Raw genomic sequence first — 22,849 nt, forward strand, 5'->3', positions numbered from 1 at the left:
TAAACATACATGTGATTGTGTCTTTATAATGGAATGATTTATAATCCTTTGGCTATACACCCAGTAATGGGATTGCTGGGTCAAATGGTATTTCTATTTCTAAATCCTTGAGGAATCACCACACTGTCTTCCACAATGGTTGAACTAATTGACACTCCGACCCACATTGTAAAAGCATTCCTATTTCTCCACATCCTCTCGAGCATTTGTTGTTTTCTGACTTTTTAATGATCATTATTCTAACTGGCATGAGATATCTCATTGTGGTTTTGATATGCATTTCTCTCATGACCAGTGATGATGACCTTTTTTTCATGTTTGTTGGCCACATAAATGTCTTCTTTTGAAAAGCACATGACACTCCTATCTAAACTGGTCTGGGGTTTGCTCATGTAAGAAAGGCTTTCTCCACAGAGCACAAGAGGCTTTCTGCTGAATGACTCCTGGTAAGATGTTTCCCATTAGCTCTACCTGCCAGCTGCTCACAGTGTCGTAAGATAAAATAGCTTTTGCTAAAAGAGTCTCTCAGACATTTCTTAATTTTTATTTTATTTGTTTTTTACTTTATTTTATTTTATTTTATTTTTTGACATGGAGTCTCACTTTGTTGCCCAGGCTGGAGTGTAGTGGCATGATCTCAGCTCACTGCAACCTCCATCTCCCAGGTTCAAGCAATTCTCCTGCCTCAACCTCCCGAGTAGTTGGTACTACAGGCACCTGCCACCATACCCAGCTAATTTTTGTATTTTTAGTAGAGATAGGGTTTCACCATATTGGCCAGGTTGGTCTCAAACTCCTGTCCTTGTGATCTGCCAGCCTTGGACTCCCAAAGTGTTGGAATTACAGGCCTGAGCCACTGCACCCAGCCAAGTCTTCTTATTTTTAACAAAAATGCCATTAGCATTGGCATCACCATTTTGTTTAGGCAGATAAATGACGTGCAGTGCCCTAGAGACAAAGAAGGAAAACCCAAGTAGAACTAGTCATGCGTCCAGTCACTCATCTGCAGGTCCTCAACAGCACAGAGGGGCTTACAAACTCAACCTGGGGCTTAAAATGTAAACTTTAAATTGTAAGCAATCTCACTTCCAAAGAAAATACCCTCTATCCCTCACAAAGTGGGTCTGAAACATAACAAACAAACACACAAAAGCCACAGTGTCTGTGATCTAGAGAAAAATCTTTGCACTTGGAAAGCATTGTTATTATGATTATTAAATGTGCAAAATGTGGATAGTTATTTCACTAAAGGGTTGTAGATTTTTTTAAATTTATTTATTTATTGCCATAAAAGAGAAAGTGAGCATAGGACCCACATGAGTTTCATCTATTAGGAGGGACTGACAGAGATGATCAGATTACATTGGGTTGATTAATATTTGCGACACACTTATATTTCCTTACTTAGGGATACAGGAATGGAGGTACCCGATTTACTCATCTCCTGGCTCACTGGAGGTCTGTAATGATTGTTAATCAGCCAGGATGGAACTCTTTTCTCTTGTGTGTCTGAGGTTAAATTCAGTTTAGTTTGCTAATGACTAAGCAGTATTGCTAATGGGGTGTTCGATGGCTCCCACGGGAAAAGTAAAGGGCCTTAGATAGAGCCCTGCTGACCAAATGCAAAGCTCCCAGAAGTGAAATCGCCTGGACCCTAAGGGCACAGTCCTGTAAAATCACACAGGGGTGCAGAGAAGGGTCTGTCATCCCAACCTTCTCAACAGGACAGCATGCCCACCTCTGACAAGGAATCACAGGTGATAAATGCCTGAGCCCACATAGGTGGCTCATGGGCTCTGCCATGACCCATAAGGCTGAGTCAGATCTGCTGCTGGAGCGGTGGGCTCTACACAAGAGCACTAGTTCGGGAAGTGAAAATAGAGTGTTGAAAAGAAGAGATTTGAGCATCAGCCTGGCTGAGTTTGAATCTCAGCTCCACCACTTTGTGACCCGCCGGGCAAGTTCTTTGACCTCTCTCTCCAAATGCCAATTTCCACTTGTGCAGTATGGAGAAAATAAAGTTACCAGTCTCCTTAAACTATGAGGAGATAATACTGTAAAGTTTTTTGCATGGGACCTGGCACTGAATAAACACTCAATAAGAATTAACCGGTGACAGCATGAGTCATGGTGGTCATTGTCCACCTTCTGCCACTGGCAAATGTGTGCCTGGGACATGCCGGCCCATTTTCCTGAGTCTCAGTTTTCTTAGCTAGAAATTATGGCTCTGAGCTTAATAATGCCATTGATTAATGATCACTTGTGTCCTTGTTGCTTTACATTCTTCATCTGTCATCTTCCCAACCACCTTAGAGAAGGTTGTATTTTATCATTTTGCAGATAAGGAAACTGAGCCAGAAGGGCTAGATCTTCCAGATGATGGTGGCCTTTGCTGCTTTTGATTTGTGTTTGACCCTGGGAATAAGAGGAGGGCTTCTGCTTGAACAGCCAAGCTCTTAAGTTGCTTGAGTTAACCTTCACCTAATCTGTGTTTTCAGTACATTTGTGAACTTGAACCTCTCCAAAAGAGATTTTCTAAATATGCAGCTAATTTGCATGGATATCTATTTTAAACAAATGTAAAACTTAGTCCAAACCAAGAACACTCTAGGTTTTTTTGCACTTTAGAGATGATTGAGTCAAGTGGTGGTTTTCAAATCTGTGTCCAAGTGTCTCCTGGAAAACTCTGGATTCCTGAGTCCTCCCCAACTCTCCTTCACCACCTACTGAAAAAGAATATCCAGGGGTGAGGCCCAGGACCTGTATTTTGACTTCCCATTGGATTCTCATGCACCAGGACTCTCATTGCTTTGTGAACTACTGCTCTACCTTGAGCTTCAATACCACTCTCACACTAGGGAAATATTTTTCAAACCATGACCTACGAACATTGGTTGTCCTCAGAAAAGAAGGTTCATGAGTTCTCAGTGAATATTTTCCTAATTTTATGTTTAATTTTAATAATAACTTTGAGGAAAACATTTATTGAAACATGTTCTGGACTTTCTGCTGTCACATTATAATAAGGGAAGATCTCCCTTGGTGCTGGGAGAAAACAGAGGTGACAGTGTGTCAACAACACATTACAGACAATTGGAGGTCAAGTGGCTGACATCAAGGCAAACTGTAAAACTAAAGATTCCAAAATGAAAATTGTTGAGAGAAATGAGTCGTCTCATGGCACATGGCTGGATTTGCATGCTGGACTCAGGTAGTCTGTACTGTATCATTTTACAAGTGGCCATTCGGTTACAAGGCAACATCAACCATTGTATTGAATTAATGTGAATCTGAAATTGATTAGTTTATAGTTTTATTTATGTTGTATTTGAAAATTTATTTTGGTTTTTATGTAAAAACCATGGACATAAGGAGCTTCCACCTAGTTCATGTCTGAAATATTTAAAGATAATTTAACGCTGGAGGGAGTAATTATATGAAAATGCTTTTCCTTTTAAAAGGATCCATGTTACATATGCACAAATTTGAGAAACATTGGTCTCAAACATAAAACGTGTTTTACTTACTCTATCTCTTACACTATTGTGTAAAAAGCAGCTCAAGCACACTCACCTGCCTTGTCATAACTATTAGGTTCATGAGTCTTGGCTGCTCTGGGCCCTACATGTCTTTCCTCCCTAAAGACCTTCTCCCATCTCACACTTTAAACTTCCCATGTTGGACATGCCGCCTCCCAACTCTACCAGATCAGCTGGCAAGCTTTCCACATTGTATTGTATTTAGACCATGATCATGTGATAAAAACAGTAACAATTATTAAGTACTTACTGGGTGATGTATCAGGCTGTATAAAGTTTTGTAAAAACTTTATAGACAATGATTTAAGCCTCAGAAGAGCCCCCCCACATCCTATGGGACACCATTTTCATTTTTATTTACAGAGAAAAAAGTGAGACATAATTTAAGTCCCTTGCTCAAACTAACACAATGGCTTCTCTGTCTGTGAAACTGTGAGCTGCTTGACAAATGTAGCATCATATTCCTTCTCTGTCTGTTCTTCCCCCAACACAGTATCTGTCATGTTGAAGGCCTCAATTATTTTTAAATAATTTTATTGAGTAAAAATTTTTCTCAATAAAAAATAACAACAGCACTTTTAATGTTCCTTTTAAAAAGGTACTATGTAGTGACAAGAGTCAATCATTCTTTGCCCTGTTTTACCCCCAACCTCCCACCCTATTCCAGGAAAATGGAAACGGTGACACAGAGTTGACTGAGTCTTGCTGACTAAAGGCTGCAAAGGAAGTTGTCTTCTGATGCAAATAATTATTAAATGTACAAGACTTGTAGGAAGAGTTTTGCAATTCTCATTCTCATCCCAGTAGGAACAACTAAGAACATTTTGAAGATGAGGTGCTCCCTTGGGCAGCATATATGCTAAAACTGGAACAGCCCAAAGAAGATTAGCATGACCTCTGTGCAAGGATGGCATGCAGAATCGTGAAACAGCCCACATTTTTTAAGCCGCATGTTCTCTCACATATGAGGGAGCTAAAAAAAAAAAAAAAAACTGAGCTCATAGAAGTAGAATAATTCTGATTATTAGAGTCTGGGAAAGGTGGCAAGGGTGATCGGGAGGAAGGATAGGGAAATGCTGGTTAACAGATAGAACTAGATGGGAGGCATAAGTTGTAGCTTTCTACAGCATTCTGGGGTGAATATGGTTAATAATTTAGTTTCTGTTTTCATAAAGCTAGAAAAAAGGATTCTGAATGTTCACAATACACAGAAATGATCAATGTTCTAGGTGATGGGATGTTAATTACCTTGATTTGATCATTATACATTGTATACACATATGGGACTATCTGTATCCCATAAATATGTATCATTACATGTCAACTAAAACATAAAAGGGAAAAAAATCCTTGTTCAGGACTCACCAGCTTCACCCACCCCCAAATATATGATATATAGTAATGTGTGTAGTGTTTGTGTGTGTGTATACTTATCTTATTTAAAAAGTAAGATGAGGAACCTGAGACTCTTGAGTCATGGAGAGACTTAATCTAACATCACACAATTGGGTTAGCAATAAATCCAAAAGTAAAACCCAGGACCCTCAACATTCAATACTATTTTCAGTCATAGGATCTAAATGCCTCAGTATTCCACACTGCCTCCCATAGCAGCTTTATTAATAGTACACCACCATGTGTTAAATTTGGTAGTGGAGTGAGCAACATGCTAAGACTGCATGATGATTGGTCATGTGAATCTTATTGCTTAAGGGTTAGAAGGAAAGAATGGGGCAAATTAAAGCAAATCCAAAGTGACATAAACCCCTAACAGGAAGGGCAGAACACAGTATCATCAGAGATGAAGATGATAATCATAATGATTTCGATGATGGCAAAGAAGAAAAAGGAAGAAGAACAAGAGAAAGCTAATGTTTATTGAAGCTTACTGTGGTGCGGGGATTTAGTCTAATGCTCTCTGAAGATACCAAGTTTTTTACACTTAAACCTCATTGTTTGCAAAGAGTTCTTATGACTCCATACTCTGTGGCTTGCTCAACTCCTGGATTCTTGCCCTGTGACCCTGAATAGGTTACATATGTTTTCCTAGCCTTATTTCTCAGTCTTTCATAAAGAAGTGGAGAGCATTTACATGACACCTACTTTGGAATAAATGTTTGTTTGTTTGTTTCATGTCATCTTATTTAATCCCATTGACAGCTACAGAGTGACATACTCCTAGAAAGGTTTCTGAGCCACCTAGCCCAGGAGTTTGAGGCACTTTTGATAAAGACTTTCAGTGGCAGCTGTATAGACCCAGCAGGAGGAGCAAAAGAGAAACAGAAAAGGAGGAGAGCTTCAGACATTCATAAAACAAAGTTTTTGGTCAAAATAATCTTTTTTTCTAAACAACATATTTTTTGGTTTTCCATTTTGCCCAAATAATATCATCACTAACAAAAATAACAAAGTTCATATGCCACAGTCCTTTCATTTGAGCTATAAACTTATCAGTTCTATTTTCCCTGAGTGGATCAAGTCATTAACAGACTAGAAATGAGATTAGGGAAGAAAAAATAGGACGAGGCTACTGGGCACTAGGGCTCCAATGCTGACTCTAAACTCAAATACTGGTGCTTTTGTGTCTTTGTTGTTACTTCTTTTAGGGCAGGCTTGGGTACTTTTATAATCATTAATTTATTCGTTAGTTCATTCTTTAATGCTAGACTGCTGGAGTGGAAAGAACATTAAGCCTGGAGTCCCACAGGGGTTTGAGCTATGCAGCAATGAACAAGTCATTTAGCTTCTCTGCCTTCTAGCTTTCCTATCTATAAAAGTAGGGGTTTCTCAGGGACTGTCATAAGTAAACTTTTGTATGCTCATTTTGTTAAATCCATAGGGTCTAGAGTTTGGACTACAACTTCAGAGTTTCCTCTGAGCCTACCACCAGATGTTCTTGAGACTCAGAGTAAATCAAAGTAGGTTTCCGCTGTGACTGAGATTCCAACTTACAGAATAGAAAATTTGAGTTTTATCTTGTAAAAGACCAGGGGACTGCCTACGGAGAGCAAATGCAGTGGAATTAAATGGAAAGAAATTTACTGGTATGTGACCTGTCTGAGCTTGGGCAAGCCCTTTCACCCCAAGACCTCAAGATTCCCAGCTACACATTGAGCTGGTAGATCTGAGTCTCATTTCAGTTGGCTCAAGAGCCTAATATTCTCTGTGTGGTGAACTGCAGCAAAGGCCAGAAATTCAATCCAACCACATATTCCGTAGAGGAATACTTTATGCTGGCTTGGGGACTAGCAGGCCTATAAATCTGAGGTGCAAAGACATGAGAAAGTGTGAATAACAACACTCATTGAATATTTCCTCTTGGGATTTCTCTTTGTAGGTTATGTAGAACCTACATTAATCCCCATCTTTTTCATAGAGCTGATTTCTAGAGTTCATATTATGTATAATTATGATTAATTCATTTCCTGTTCTTTCAGAGCATGGGCTATGTGTTTTTCTTCTTTCTGTCTCCCTCTATGCCTTATATAAAATGGACATGAATTGTCCTTCTGTTGGATGAATCCACTCTTTCATTTACAGCAGCAGCAGTGCAGTCCAGGGTGGAGCAAAAGAAAGAACTCCAGGGTCAGAAGGTTTAGACCTTGCACTGTGACTTTCTAGCTATGTGACCCTGGAAAACTGAAGTAGCCTCTCAGCCTCAGAATGCCAGGCCTGTGTGGCCTCCCTCCCAGGGTGCCTGTGGTAACTAAATAAACACATAGATGAAGCTATGAGGTTCAATGCAGGTAAAGAGTTTAAAAACTGAAATATACTGTCACTACAACTACACCAAGAAACTGAGACATAGGAACAGAGGCTGAAGGAACATACACAAAATGCTGATAGTGACTTTTTTAGCATCCTGGGATTACAGATGTGGTTTTTTGTTTTGTTTTGTTTTTTAATTGCTCTGTTTTTCAAAATGTTCTGCATCATGATTCCCTTACTTTAAAGGGAATCCCATAAAACAAAATTGTAGTGTCTTATTATTACTGGCCAGGGCTTGTTGATTTCCTTGGAAAGCTCTCCCTTCCTTTCCACTCCCAAGGCCAACACCCCAGCCCAGGCCTTTGCACCCCATCCCATCCCTCTGCTCCAGCCTGTAGTCCATCCTGCATGCCGAAGCCTCTGCTAGCTTCCTTCACTACTACTTCCGTCATGCTCAAAACCTTTTGCTGACTCTCTTTCTCTTTCTCTCTCATGCATCAGAACTAACTTCTCTACCTGACCTTCAATCCCATTATAGTGTGACCACATGTTCTTTCCAGCTACTCCCAAAGTGTCTGCAGCTGCAGTTGGCCCGTCTTCCACACTAGTTTAGAGCCCACAGCAAAAGAGAGTGCACAGTCAGCCAACAAGCATGTAGTTTGACCTTAGTTTGAATCAACTTTTAAAAATTGCCATAAACATCCAAATTTCCACTTTTTCCTCCAAAAAAAAAAATGGCAACGTAAGTCCTTCATTCTCTCAAGGCTCTAGGCTGGCAACAATTGACTGGAGCCTAGTAACAGATGTTGCCTTAGATGGGGCCTACAGGCCTGCCACTCACAGCAGGGCCTCTGCTGCCCTGCAGGGCACCTTTGGGAAAAGTAGGGAAAGTCAGTTCTTCCTCTGGGCAGAGGCAGCCTGACCTAGAGTGCGCAATTTGGCAAGGCAAGCAAAGGCTGGATGGATTTCAGTCTCCATTCTCTAACTCAGCTGGGCTCTCTCATTAAAGGCCCAGCCAGCATGACCATAGGCACTGGCTCTGCCCAGACAATAAATGCAGGCTGCCACCTGCCCTCTGTAGGTGCACATATCTAAAACATCCAGAAGAATGAAAGTCTGGGCTCCAACTTCATTGGTTTGTGGCACTCTCAGCTCTGCCATCTGCTTTGACTCCAGGCTGGCTTTGCTCCATCACAAGTTGCTGCCAGAAGCTAAGAGTACTACCTGCTGCCTCTTCATTCACCTGAAGATGAAGAGAATACCACCCCTTGACCCTCAAACAAGAGCCCAAGCTACACTCCTAGGTCAATCCCTTTCAGCAAGGAGAATACCAGGCACAGATTGGCTCAAGCTTAGTTACTTAAACAATTCACTGTGACTAGACAAACAGTAACTCAGACCTGTGTTTCTTGATAGAGGTGCTATTAACATTGTGGCTAGGACATTTCCCAGCTGTACGCTACCATACATCTCATTGCAGTACCTTTAGCATATCTGCTCCCACCCATCATAGATCATTTGTGTACATCAGTTCCCTGGCTGGATATACTTGTTCAGTCGCATAGCTGGAAGCTTGGCTGAACTGAATGGCCTACAGATAAAGTAAACCAGATGATCTCTAACATAATGGAGAGGGGTAGTTCCTTAAAAACAAAGTCTGGTCCTATGAATAAGATGAGGAAGTGCAAATGGATTCTGGGAGGGCAATCAACAAATATCCACTACATCTTTCTTCTTTGTAGGAAAGAAGATTAAAAGGAAGAAAAACTATGATGCTAAATGTTTAAATGTGTGGTATTCCTCTTCAGATGTGCTCCTGGTTACTATGGAAACCCCTTACTTATTGGAAGCACCTGTAGGAAATGTGACTGCAGTGGAAATTCAGACCCCAACCTGATCTTTGAAGATTGTGATGAAATCACTGGCCAGTGTAGGAATTGCTTACGCAACACCACTGGATTCAAGTGTGAACGCTGCGCTCCTGGCTACTATGGGGACGCCAGGATAGCCAAGAACTGTGCAGGTGCAGTATCATAAATACAAAGCCAGCTGCCTGGCCAGCATGACCCTTTGCCAATACTGAAGTAAAATGAAGAATTTATCCTGGGGAAGTATTGCGAGTGCCCCCTTGTCACTTCTCCAGGGCAATGCACATTCTCAGGAATATGCATCCCAAACCCCCAGGGACAGAAATCTTTATCAAGGCTACTAATATAACTTTACTCATGGGTGGAATAAACTAAGAGACACTAACACAAATGAACTTTTTGTCTCAGCATCTTATATCCTTCCAGTTCTAATCAAAGAAATAAATCAGACTTCTATGGATCACCTGCCATTAACCGGGAGACTGAATGAAATCTTGCATGGTTCAGGCTAGGCGCAGTGGCTCACTCCTGTAATCCCAGCACTTTGGGCGGCTGAGATGGATGGATTGCTTGAGGCTAGGAGTTTGAGTCCAGCCTGGCCAACATGGCAAAACTCTGTCTCTACTAAAAATACAAAAATTAGCTAGACATGGTGATGGGTGCCTATATTCCCACCCAGGATCCCTTGAACCTGGGAGGCAGAGGCAAAGGTTGCCATGAGCCAAGATTGTGCCACTGCACTCCAGCCTGTGTGACAGAGAGACTCTTGTCTCTTAAAAAAAAGAAAGAAAGAAAGAAAGAAAGAAAGAAAGAAAGAAAGAAAGAAAGAAAGAAAGAAAGGAAGAATAGAAATCTTGCATGGTTCAAATCAATCTTCTTATTCTGAGGGCTATATCACTTTCTTTCAGTTGTATTTGCCTAAAATCAAGATTTCCATGAAACATATTAGCAAGCCAAGGGTACCATTTAATCACCACCACCCTCCAATTTCCTCAAATTATAAGAGTAAATATTTCAAGGATAGCATAAGAAATCTTTCTGTTTAGACTTCGATTAGACTGAAATGTATAAATTTTATTCATCATGTCTCCAATCCACTTGCCACATAAAGTGAAGCTCTTCAGAAGTGAAGTAGATTGCTTTCCTCTAAGAATATGGGAAGGCTGAGATTGAGTATTTCTTATGCTCATGTGACTTTGAGGGGAGGGAGGGAGAGCAGGAGGTATTGTACTCCTGTGTCATGCCTCTATAAGAAATCCTCTCACTGAAACAGATTTCCACTTGAAAAGATTCAAGGAGTAAAGAGTTTTAAATCAAAAAATGTAACACATATGTTCTGCAGAAGTCACAATAAAAGTAAACATGTCTACAAGAAAGCAATGTGCACAGAGGCATAACCCTGAGAATGACAGCAGAAAGGAAGGAGTACTGTGTCTAGTCAGGCTAAAGGGAGAGAAGGCAGACCTCAGAAATAATGTTGGCAAAACCAAAGCCTGAAAGGTTGACATCCAGATTCTCAAAACATTTACTAAACTTGTGTGTAATCTACAAAGATGCAGATCACTCTTGGAAGAGAAGCTAATTTTAGAAGCAATAAAGCATGATCTTGCTGAATGGTTTAATAAATCTGCATTTTGTGGAACATTAAACAGATGAAATGTAATAAATAGATGTCTCTTTGAAGCTGGTTTTTATGATTATTCTGTAAAGACGGTTAAGAAGTGGGGGGAAATGCATAATTCTATTCCAGTTAATTGCTACCATAGATCGTAAGAGAATTCCTCTTTAAATATTATAAATTAATTCCCACATGGAAACTCAGTGGAAATTGAACAGTCTGATGAGATTGGGTTTTTCTTTTTGCTTTTTCCAAAAGGCATTATAGAAAATTATCAGTAGATAAATAATGGACCCCCAGGTCTTCTAAATTCATGTAAAAACATTCCTGATTCCTTCCAGCATATTATTCTTATTGCACTGAGAGCTGTCATTTGGAGGTTTGGAGTCTGTCTTGCCAAAGGTCAAGCACAGTGGGAGCCAAGAATTGCTCCTGGGCCTCCTCACTCACGCCTTGCTGAGCTGCTCCTCCCTCACACTTGGCAATGATCAACCCCCGAGTTAAATTAAACTGGAGTATCGGTCTGCAAAGAAGGAATGGCTTTCAATTTCCAGTTGAATGATGAGTTGTTCCGTGGTCATTTAGCACCTTGTGAAACTTAAGAGGACTTTTTTGGACTAAAGCAATTGCACTGTCATGTCAGAATCCCAAAGTGCTGGGAGAGAAATCGTAAAAAACTTAGATTCAATTTTGCCCAGGGTCACCTTTGAAAATCTCATTGGGCTGGAGCTTAATTGGGTGAAGGGCATAATCTCTGTATCATAGAGTCTACACAGTCTTAAGAAGAATGTACTTAATCCCCATTGAAGAAGTATACACTAATAGCTGGTATTTCGAGAAACCAGGAAAATATTGCCATATTTTAAGCATTAAGAAGTGAATCTCTCGTCTCTTGTTTTTGCTTCCCATAGTGTGCAACTGCGGAGGAGGCCCATGTGACAGCGTAACCGGAGAATGCTTGGAAGAAGATTTTGAACCCGCTACAGGCATGGACTGCCCAACCATAAGTAAAAATAACAATACATGATTGACTAATCCCACATTCTCTAATGTGCTGCAGGTGTGGGATTAAGAAGAGCTATGCAATATCACTCTCTAGAAACTGCTGAATCCCACCCCTGGAAGTAACCCTTTCTGCACCTCAACCAAATGGATCTTGAGCCAAGTACTTGGTGATCCACTTGAGTCCATTGGGCAAATGGGTGGTTTACATTTGCATAGCTCTATTTTAACCCATCTTTACATTCAGCATCTTACCTACTGGGTAAAGGCAAAGTCAGAAACACAAATCCCAGTGACAAAGCTCTTTTTAGCTCCTTTTCTATATCGTCTCTTCAGGTCCTCAGGTAATATGATGTGCAGACAATGCTTTACAACACCTGGGGAAACTGAGATACCAAAAGATTTAAGCGGCTTCTCCCAAGTTACCCAAAATCTGAAGTGGGAGCAGAAGTAAATATTTAGGCTTTACGAAATGGAGCTGCCTTTTATCTTTCCTGGATTTCTCTGGCACTCCTGTTATCTCAATCATGAGGAGTTATACTGGGAACAAAACTTTTGGTTTAAACCCGATTTTAATAGTAGGCATCCCCTCCCCCAAACAAAAGTATCTTAGTCTCTCAGTCCCTCTGAGCAGAAGAGATAAACATTATGATAGGATCACATCTTAGAAGATGCCATAGGATGTGAGGCACAAGCAATGCCAAGTTGACCCACTGATTGAATGGGTGGTTCCCTAGGCAAGGCCAGCTTAAGAACATCAAGATGCCTGCCTGGCCCTAAGCATCTTCCCCACCAAGCCTGAAGTGCTGGCTGGGACTCACTCCCTTGAGAGGGCATATGAGTAAAACCATGTTAAACTTCAAATAACACATTAGCATATTAAGAACTATTAACACGCCAGTCTCCCTTTATCACACCTCTAGAGGAGAGCACCATCTAAAGGAAGGAGATTGGGAACAGGCAAGTTGCAAAAGGTGGTCAAGGCAGTTCCGAAACACAGCGTGTAGTCCTTGTGAATGTGTTGCAGGGGGGCCCTGGGTTCTGGAGGTGATGACAGTGTTCAGAGGAACTCAAATGTGAAAAGTGAGAAGTGATGTGGAACTGGGACCTGCCTCCCCACGTGTCCAGGTTCAGCCTGAACTTTGGCACCCTCATCAGATGTCAGGAAGCGACTCTCACAGTGATACCCTCAGACCTCCTGGTGCTGAAGTGTTCATCCTGGCAGGAAGTGGGGCTGTGGGGAGGAGCTGTGCCCTCCCTGGAGTGGGGAGAAGGCTGGGGTCAGCCCCTAAATAGTGACTGAGAAAAACTAATGGAAGAGGAGGGGTGTCTAGCAAATAGCCGTCTTCACTAGCTAACACCAAGCAAGATATCAAAGCCTGACAAGAACAGAATTACAGCTCTTCATGAGACGAAAATAAAAATGATATTAACCAAGGAGGTAGACATTCATGTTCTGCTATAACGGCCTGTTTTCAGCCTGCTTTTGACTTGTGATTCTGAAGAAATGACATGCCCCTTTCACCTCCAGGCTGTGATAAGTGCGTCTGGGACCTGACTGATGACCTGCGGTTAGCAGCGCTCTCCATTGAGGAAAGCAAATCCGGGGTGCTGAGCGTCTCCTCTGGGGCCGCCGCTCATAGGCACGTGAATGAAATCAACACCACCATCTACCTCCTCAAAGTACGCAGGAATGTTCTACCTTCCACTCTGTTTTCATCCTGGCCTCACAGGCCCACACCTAGTAACTCCTTCTACCCCTGTTTGTATCTGTACCTGTAGGTCTAACATACATAAGTAATTTCATAGGAAATTATGAAAAGTTGATTGTAACTATGAGGTTGGGTCAAAACAAGAGCTACTATCTACAAAATAATTTGTATAGAAAATGAAATTACTAAAAGACTAGTATCTGTGAACAAAATTATGGAGGAAAGAGAAACACTTATTTCCTTGGTGTGGCCACACATTACTTAAGTCATTACCACAAATGGTACCACAAGGCTACCATTTCCTTAGCCTTAATTTGCAAGGTTTTGAGCTTATCTAGAAGCATCCTTCTTTTTCTCTCTCTCTCCTCAACAACCCCCACCCACCTTTCCTTCTCATTTATACACATTCTCTCTCATTTTCTCATACTCACACACTCAAACGCACAGACATATACACGTACCTTGTTTCTCCTCATAGTTCTACTGGTTAATAGCTAGTTAACAAAAGCAGCCAAAAGTTAAAAAAAAAAAAAAAACAGTAACACAGTTGGCTCTCCATATCCACAGGTTCCACAGCCTCAGATTCAACCAATCACAGATGGAAAATATTTTTAAAAAACAATAAAAAATACAACAAGAAAAAATATATAATGTAACAACTATTTACATAGCATTGACATTGTGTTAGTATTCTAAGTGGTATTATAAGTAATCTAGAGATGATTTAAAGTATTCTGGAGGCTGTACTACATTATCTGCAAATACTAGGCCATTTTACATCAGGAACTGAAGCATCCCCACGGGGTCTGGGGACCAATCTCCCTCAACTACCGATGGATGATTATACAGCTAAGATTTAAACATTTTCTTTCCCACTAAATCATGAGCTTCTATCACAACCAAAGGATATTTTTAAAACAATGATTATTAGCTGAGGGAAAATAGAATATCAGCACATTGTTTTACCTTTTTAGTCAATTTAGGAAAATGATTAAGAGCATGGACTTTGAAACTAGATTGCTTGTGTTCAAATCCCAGCTCTGACACAGACTAGCTATGTGACCATAGGTAATTTATTTAACCTCTTTAATTCTTCAGTTCCCTCATATGGAATTAAGAATAATCATTGCATCTGTCTCATGTGTTGAGAGAATTCAACAAATGGATATACGCAGAGAAGTTAGAACAATACCTAGCATACTAAGTACTCATTGCTTTTTAGAGGTGCAAATGATATTCACAGCAGTTGGCCAAATATGTAAAGTGTAAACAAAAGCAAAAATTGAATTGTAGCCTGGATAGAATCTTCGTGTGAGTTCTATTCTAAACTTAGAAATTGTTCTTGTCCAAACTCACCTATTTGGACACATGAAGACACTGCCTCCCGGGGGGAGTCACCCAGACCCAGACCTGAAACCACTCAGATTCTTTCCTCAAAGGCAAAACTTCAAGATAGGAATCATTATGGCTGGCAGGGAGTCAGTGGCAAGATTGAAGGGCTTTCTCCCAAGTAATCTCAGTAAAGCCACATTTAGATCAAACTCCTCAAAAATGAAAAAGGACAAGGCGAGGGGTCTGAAATAAAGAGACTTGCATTAAATGAAGAAAGTTAACTTCTGTACTCCATTTACATCAATCCTGGTGGGCTGGTCAGTTCTTCCAGACCTGACAAAATTAAAATTCTAAAGCTCAGAACACCCAGGGCCACCACCAGCCTATATTGTACCTTTGCACACATTAGAAAAAGGAGCTCCTTCCCCATGGTCAACCCAGCCCCTGACCAGCACCCCTGGTCTAGTGGAGCTTGCAGAATTTTAGCCCTTAAGGGCTGCAGTCCCCTCTGCAGACACCACGCTTCACACCAAGCTGCAACAGCCTGTGGACCCCACTATTTTGAGAAAAGAGCCTCGCACTCTACTCTGGGTCCTCTCATACTGAAAGAGCTTTATGTACATTTTTTTAAACCTGGTGTGCACATTGACTAATTGTTTTCAAAACACATTTTTCTGCAGACAAAATTGTCAGAAAGAGAAAACCAATATGCCTTAAGAAAGATACAAATCAACAATGCTGAGAACACGATGAAAAGCCTTCTGTCTGATGTAGAGGAATTAGTTGAAAAGGTATGTATATATGTATTCAGTTTCTGCGACAGCCTTCAAAGAAAGGATTTAGCTGATGTGAGGCTGGCTGGTCACAAACGACTGAGGCTTAACACAGCCCAGAAAAAATGCAGTGACCCATGTGCCTTAAAATAAATCAAGACCAGACTTGTAGAGAAAGTTAGCATACTCAGTCTCTACCGCCTCTTCCCATTTTGATTGGTTTTCTTGCAAAGCTATGTTTATGGAGAGTTTTCCGTGTATTTGCTGCTGGTTAATACAGTTGATTTGTTTAATTAGGATGCTCATTCAGCTGTTCACCAAGGCATCTTATGACTAAGAGCTATAGAGCATCCAGAATTAAAATTTATTACATAGAATATAAAATTTAAATATTGGTTAAAGTATACATTAAATGACAATGGAAAGAAAAGGAAATGTCCTGAGAAAGCAATTTCACTCTTCCTCAGGAAATTTAAAAAAAAAAAAAAAAACTTTCAACTATCCCTTTACACCATAGACTAAAATAAATTAGTCTGTCTAAAGAGTTGAGTATAAATCTCAAATCCACAAAAAAAATAGAATAAAATGTTTATTAAATCTTGAAAGGGAATAACAGAACACTTAAACACAATAAAAAGATAGATTTGATAAGATAAAAATTTAAATATCCAATAAAACAACTAAATAAAAAAGACAACTAGACAGAGAAAAAATATTGGGGAAAATACAACTTGTAAAAGCTGTCACAAATGAACAGGAAAAACATTAAAACAGGAGCAGAGTCGATGTGAGAGGCTATGCAGTGCACTCCACAAGAGCCTAATGGAAAATACCCATCCGTGTGCTTTACTAATTTTAAAACTGCAAACTAAGTCACAAGGCACCATATTTAGCATATTAGAATGTTTAACACAGTTGTTGTTGTTTTTTTTTTTCTAACGATGCTCCACCAGTGCTTGCCAGAGTACTTCAGAATTGCTGCTTTCAGAAACTGGTACTTGACATTATAAACAATTCTCATGTTCAACAAAAATAAAAAAATAAAATACCAGTAGTATTCTCTTTTGACCTTGTACCCCTAACCCTTTAAGAGATCATGCTTTTAAAAATGCAAGTTACTCTAACTGTACCCTTGGAAGATTCATCCATTTTTAAGTGCACATGAAAATTATGTCCCTAGTTCCCTGGCAATGGCTCATATTAATCCAGTCACTAGCACTTGAAGAGTGGTGAAATCTCTTAAATAGCAAAGGAAACACCAAGAAATAAATCTTTGTGGAAACTCATCGTTACTTCATTTTGGTATCAAATGTGGTTGAAACTTGCTAAAAGTATCTTACTTCTTTTTTTTTTTTTTTTTTTTTGAGACAGAGTCTCGCTTTGTTGCCCAAGCTGGAGTACAGTGATGCAATCTTGCCTCACTGCAGCCTCCACCTCCTGGGTTCCAGCGATTCTCCTGACTCAGCCTCCCAGGTAGCTGGGATTACAGGCACACACCACCACATCTGGCTAATTTTTGTATTTTCAGTAAAGGTAGGGTTTCACCATGTTAGCCAGCTGGTCTCAAACGCCTGACCTCAGGTGATCTACTCACCTCAGCCTCCCAAAGTGCTAGGATTACAGGTGTGAGCCACCATGCCTGGCCTTAATTCCTTCTTGAGGAAAGAATTTTCAAGAAAACACTTGAGGAAATGTTTTCACCAAGATTAGCATCTCCCACAGCTCCGATAGAGTTCCTGGTCCTTTTGTTGTGCAATTTCCTCACTTCTAATGCTAAATACAGGCTTTGGTGGGGAGGAAGTAGGTAAGCTTGAAAGTGACATTACAGTAGAAAAGTCTCCCAGACAACAAGAACAGACCACCAACATGGGAGGTTGATGATAAAGCTACTAGAAACTTTCACCTGGCTGTTTCTATCAATTTTTATTGAATATAATGTTCTAACTACAGTCCTGATGGTGCAAAAACCTGCTGAAACATTTCAAAACAAATGTCCAGAGCTGGTCTTAATGACTTTTTAAGCATTCTTCAAGCCTTCAGTCTAGAAAAGTCAATGATTGATTATTAGAGTTAAGGAAAACTTTGTCTTAGAAAACCTTGTAACAAGAAAGTAACTAATATTTGGCTTTAAATCGAGTAAAGGATTTCATTGTGTATACTCACAGTGATAAAAATCAGTAAATATCACCCCTTGAACTTGACAAATAATATTTCTTTTTGCAAATTACCTGCCACATGGATTTTATGTGGGCTAGATCGCACAAGTTACATCCACCTAGCTACCAGTTTTGTCTCAACTTCCACTTCTAAGTCTTCCAACCTCCTGTTGGGAAGTCCTACAGCCCTGTCCCACCACTTAGGTCCAAGAGTCCCCTAAAAGATGTCCATCCATCTGTGTTCATAAATACCCAGTGCTCAAAATATCCTCACTTTTGCTGCTGCTGATCTTGTCTGCAATGAAAATTCTAAAAATCATGCCGAAATTCTACTTTACCACGTTCCCAGAGCCACTGTGCTCAAGGTCAGTGTCACGAGGCTACAGGCAGAGGTGAGATGTGGCCCTCTCTCAATCTCAGTGCTGCCCCTCACCATCCGGATCTTGAAGGTCCACTGTAGAGCGTAGAGTCACAAGTACAGTCTCCAAGGGCAGCTAAGGAGGTGCCATGCTGTCTCCTCCACTTCTACTCCTTGAACCACAGCAGAAGCTCTCTGAATGTCAACTCATGCAAAGAGATCCACAGGACTAAAAGGAACATAGGCTATTTCCAAGATTCAAAAGCATCTGAACCTCATCTCTGGTCCTGCCAAAAAGGCAGGACGAAATTAAGTACAGTTGGCCCTCTGTATTTGTGGATTCAATCATGGGTCAAAAATATTTGGAAGGCCAGGCGCGGTGGCTCAAGCCTGTAATCCCAGCACTTTGGGAGGTCGAGGCAGGTGGATCACGAGGTCAAAAGATCGAGACCATCCTGGTCAACATAGTGAAACCCTGTCTCTACTAAAAACACAAAAAAAATTAGCTGGGCATGGTGGCACGTGCTTGTAATCTCAGCTACTCAGGAGGCTGAGGCAGGAGAATTGCCTGAACCCAGGAGGCGGAGGTTGCGGTGAGCCGAGATCATGCCATTGCACTCCAGCCTGGGTAACAAGAGAGAAACTCCGTCTCAAAAAAAAAAAAAAAAAAATTTGGAAAAAAAATTCCACAAAGTTCCAAAAAAGCAAAATTAAAATTTAACATATGCTGAGTATTACTTTGAATCCAAGTGAATGAAATTATGTATAAGCATTGCATTAGGCCTTATAGGTGATTTAGAGATAATGAATACGGAAGGTTGTACATAGGTTATAGTATTGCAAACAGTACACCATTCTATAAAAGGGACTTGAACAACCATGGATTTTGGTATCTGTGGGGGCTGGGTCCTGGAACCAATCCCCCCTGGATGCTGAGGGACAACTGTTTACATTTCTATTTCAGAAGCATTATTAAACAACTGTATATAACAGTTATTGTGCTAGAGGTTAGATATCCGGAAATATAATAAGACCCTGCTTTCAAAATGCTTCAGTCTAGCAGGGAAACAGATATGTAAAAACATAATTATAATAAGAGAAACATGGTACAGGCTAAAGGGTAACTCTAAGGATGAAATGGTGAACGATTTTGGCAGAGGTACACTAGGAGAGGCCTCTCAGAGAAGGTGAGTATTGGCCTATGAATTGAGAATGAGTAGGAGTTTATCAAATACTTCCAAGCAACAGATAAGTGCTATGAGAACAGAGAGATGTGAAGCAACATGCTATGTTCTTGGGACTGAAACTGTGGCCTTGGCCTTGTGGAAGATTAATTGTAAGACAGAGAGCAAGAGATAATGCTGAAGAGGCTGTCAGAGGCCCAATTGTGAAGAACCTTCTCAACCACGCTGATAATCATGGGGACTTCAGCCTGTGGACTCTGGAAGTCATTCAAGTATTGACCCAGAACAATGAGCTGATCAGATTTACACTTTAGAAATGTCCCTCCGCAGTGTGGATGATGGACTAGCCAGTGAAGACTGAAAACAGGGGCACTGCTTGGAAGTTCACCACAGTGGTCTAGACAAGAGAGTAGTGGATTGCTGTCTTGCCGTTATTTGAAAAGGATTTGCAGAGAAGCAGGATGAACTGAGACTGCGCTCATGGAAAAGAGAAAGAGAGGCCAGACGGCAAGTAGAATAAAACTGACCTGGTCACCAACTGGAGGTGAGAAATGGCAAAGAGAGAAGCTCCATTCTGAGATAAGGATGACTAAGAATACGAATGGGTTACTCTGGACATTTTGAAAGTGAAATATCTGTGAGTGCACAGAGGGCAGATAGAGACGTAGATCTGCAACTCAGAAGATAATTAGGGCTGGAAAGGAATTCAGAGGTCATTAATGCTTAGGAGGTAGGCAGAAGTAGATATTACTGTACAAATTCTGAAGTAGCACACCAATATTTTTACTATTGGCTTGTCTAGGACCATTGCTGTTTATGCTCGTGGCCCAGAGTGACTGCTAAAAGTTCTCCCTTTCATGTGCAAAAGGCCCCAGGTTGAACCATAAAATATATGATCACCCTAGATACTGGTTATCACCTTCACATAATCTACCTTTTATGTACTGTATTACCAAGACATCCTTTGCACTTTTATATCAAATAAGTACAAGAATAATTTACTGTTGAGGTAAGCAAATGGCTAATACATTTGTGATGTAAACCACCAACTGGTTTACAGTTGCAAGGTAATTTTTTAATTTCAGCTTTTCTTAAACCAAGGCACATTTGTTTTACCACATGCCCATGTCATTATTTTTCTTTCAGGCAAAGTTACAGAAAAAAAATTAGCATTCAAATAAGCCATCACTGTAGGTTAGATTCAGTAATCTCACAAGGTAAAGGAATAGATGTTCCTCTTTGCCACTGACTGAGTCATATATACAGTATATCAGTATCTATTTATCTCTATCTACCTATATCTCGGCGCCCTCTGGCGTTTGTCAAAAAGAAGAGGTTTTCTTACAGGCAATGACATTTTTCAGCTGTCTCTCATCACTTCAGTTGAAGATTCCATATCAAAAAATAATAAGTTTAATGACACAGGAATGACAATTGAGCTTTACTTTGAAGCATAAAGCCAAAGTAAAAACTAGGGGTGTTATGCTTTGCAAATATAATTTAAACTCGATCAAAGATGGATTCGTTAAAAATTCTAAATTTTTAAATGTTTGTGTCCATATTTTTTAAAAGCAGGGAGGAGTGACATTAAGATTTATTTTAGTTTCTGCATATTTAATTCCAAATGACCACAAATAGTGTTTCTCTGGAAAGCACTGGAACAACCCAAGGAGAAGACTGGAATTGGAAGAAGGAATATCATGACTCAGAAAGCGGTGTCCATTCAGAGAGCCCACAATTTATGAAGGGACTGATAACCCCATTACCACTGCACAGTGGGCTCCATAACTCCGGGAGCCCTGCTCTGTAGGGAGGGGATTACCAACCTGCCTGATAAGAAGCCTCTGGGCATGTGTTTGCTATAACACCATGTCTGCATTCTCTTCCCTGACCATCTGAGAGGGCCACTCGCTTGGGTTATTCCTGGGAAATGTAAAAATGTTCCCGGCAAAATCATGGCATCATCCTCTGGGTAGAATGCTGGGTGAAAGAAGAGAAGTCTGAAACAACCACTTCCCTATCCTCAGGAAACTGTACAATGCGTCTACCAGCGCTCTGTGTGGCAGATCACCCCACAGCTCCTACAACAGTTTTTAAAGAGCTGAGCCAAAAAAGCACCAGACAAGGCAAGTGGGCATTTTACTGAATGTGAAACTAAAGAACTCCCCTTCCTCTTAAACATAACCCATAGATCAGTCTTTCAAATCCCAAAAGGAAGTACATGTTGCCCATGCTGTGCATACGGGGTGGTGTCCTGGCCTTGAATCATTTCTGGGCTCTTAAATCACATTCTGTCCTTCACCACGCACACAAAAACACACACATACCCATAGACACCCACATAAACCCTTTCTTCAGAGGCCACATTTGAGTTGGGCGTTATTTTTGACAACTACTGTGTGAGATCCCTGAAACAGGATCTCCCAAGTTGAGAGAATAGAAGCGGCTTCTCGGAGAAGCGCTCCATTCACACTGAGCCAAATCTGCTTTAGCAGTTATTTGTACACACGTGCCATCAGTGTTGATGGGAATTTGGAATGAAGCACTGAAAATAGCATTTAGCCCAGTGAGAATAATCCTTGAGATCTCTGTGGTAGTTCAATTTCAGCAGTGGTTGGACCACCCAGGAGCCACTGGAAGCATGGTACATTTCAAAGTCTGCCTATTTTTTCAACAATTTTCTCTTTGAAACTTTAAGCTCTTCAGTCAGCACAATGTCAAAATGATAAGCGGACATGGGCAATTTTCTAGTCCAGCACCTTGAGATGCAGTAAAAATTCAAAGAACAAATTACATATGAAAGGCAGTTGGTTGGGATTGAACTGTGACGGATGGTATAGGAACAGCACCTGATTTTATTCTGTCATTCTAAAACTGGCCATCAAGTGCAGTAACTCAGGAATGGAAAACCAAACATTGTATGTTCTAACTGATACGTGGGAGCTAAGCTATGAGAACGCAAAGGCGTAAGAATGATACAATGAATTTTGGGGACTTCGGGGGAAGCGTGGAGGGGTAGGGATACAAGACTATAAATACAGTGCAGTGTATGCTGCTCCAGTGATAGGGGCACCAAAATCTCACAAATTGCCACTAAAGAACTTACTCATGTAACCAAAAACCACCTGTACTCCAATAACTTATGGGAAAATTTAAATTTTGAAAAAAAATAAAACTGGCCATCACATTAGCCTTCATGTATCATTTTTGGGACCATTTTATATATTATAGAACTTTCACATGCCAGGAAGATTTATGTTTATGGAATACACTATGCCTACTCACCCTCGTATGTGCTTATACAACATTTTTTTTCTCATAAATTTAATCCAGCCTTTATATGTATTATTTGTAGGAAAATCAAGCCTCCAGAAAAGGGCAACTGGTTTATAAGGAAAGCATGGACACCATTAACCACACAAGTCAGCTTGTAGAGCAAGCCCACGATATGAGGGATAAAATCCAAGGTAAATATATTCTCTTCTGGTTCACTTTAATATCAAGGAAACACTCATGTTATTAACAACAGTAGAAATAATGGCTACTGTTAGGTGTTTGCTATGTGCCAGGACCTTGTTGGTACAGCATTATGGGTTTAA

The 22,849-nt window shown here is 40.5% G+C and overlaps 1 protein-coding gene and 1 non-coding gene across 4 annotated transcripts in view; both read left to right on the forward strand.

Annotated features, from left to right (window-relative positions):
- Positions 1–22,849, forward strand: part of LAMA4 (laminin subunit alpha 4) — a 161,516-nt gene that overhangs the window by 58,946 nt on the left and 79,721 nt on the right. For 2 of the 3 annotated variants that reach the window (XM_010346489.3, XM_074397586.1), the window contains exons 6-10: positions 9,056–9,270; positions 11,645–11,740; positions 13,267–13,418; positions 15,460–15,570; positions 22,606–22,717. In XM_010346489.3, coding sequence (XP_010344791.1) covers positions 9,056–9,270; positions 11,645–11,740; positions 13,267–13,418; positions 15,460–15,570; positions 22,606–22,717 — 686 coding nt within the window. Of the gene's footprint in view, positions 1–9,055; positions 9,271–11,644; positions 11,741–13,260; positions 13,419–15,459; positions 15,571–22,605; positions 22,718–22,849 lie in introns of all 3 variants that reach the window. The other variant, XM_074397587.1, reaches the window with a different exon arrangement.
- On the forward strand, positions 4,375–4,481 carry LOC120363417 (U6 spliceosomal RNA). The gene has a single exon (XR_005578972.1). It is a non-coding gene; the product is annotated as a U6 spliceosomal RNA (small nuclear RNA).

Source organism: Saimiri boliviensis, chromosome 4 (genome assembly GCF_048565385.1).
Source record: "Saimiri boliviensis isolate mSaiBol1 chromosome 4, mSaiBol1.pri, whole genome shotgun sequence".
NCBI classification, from domain to species: Eukaryota; Metazoa; Chordata; class Mammalia; order Primates; family Cebidae; genus Saimiri; species Saimiri boliviensis.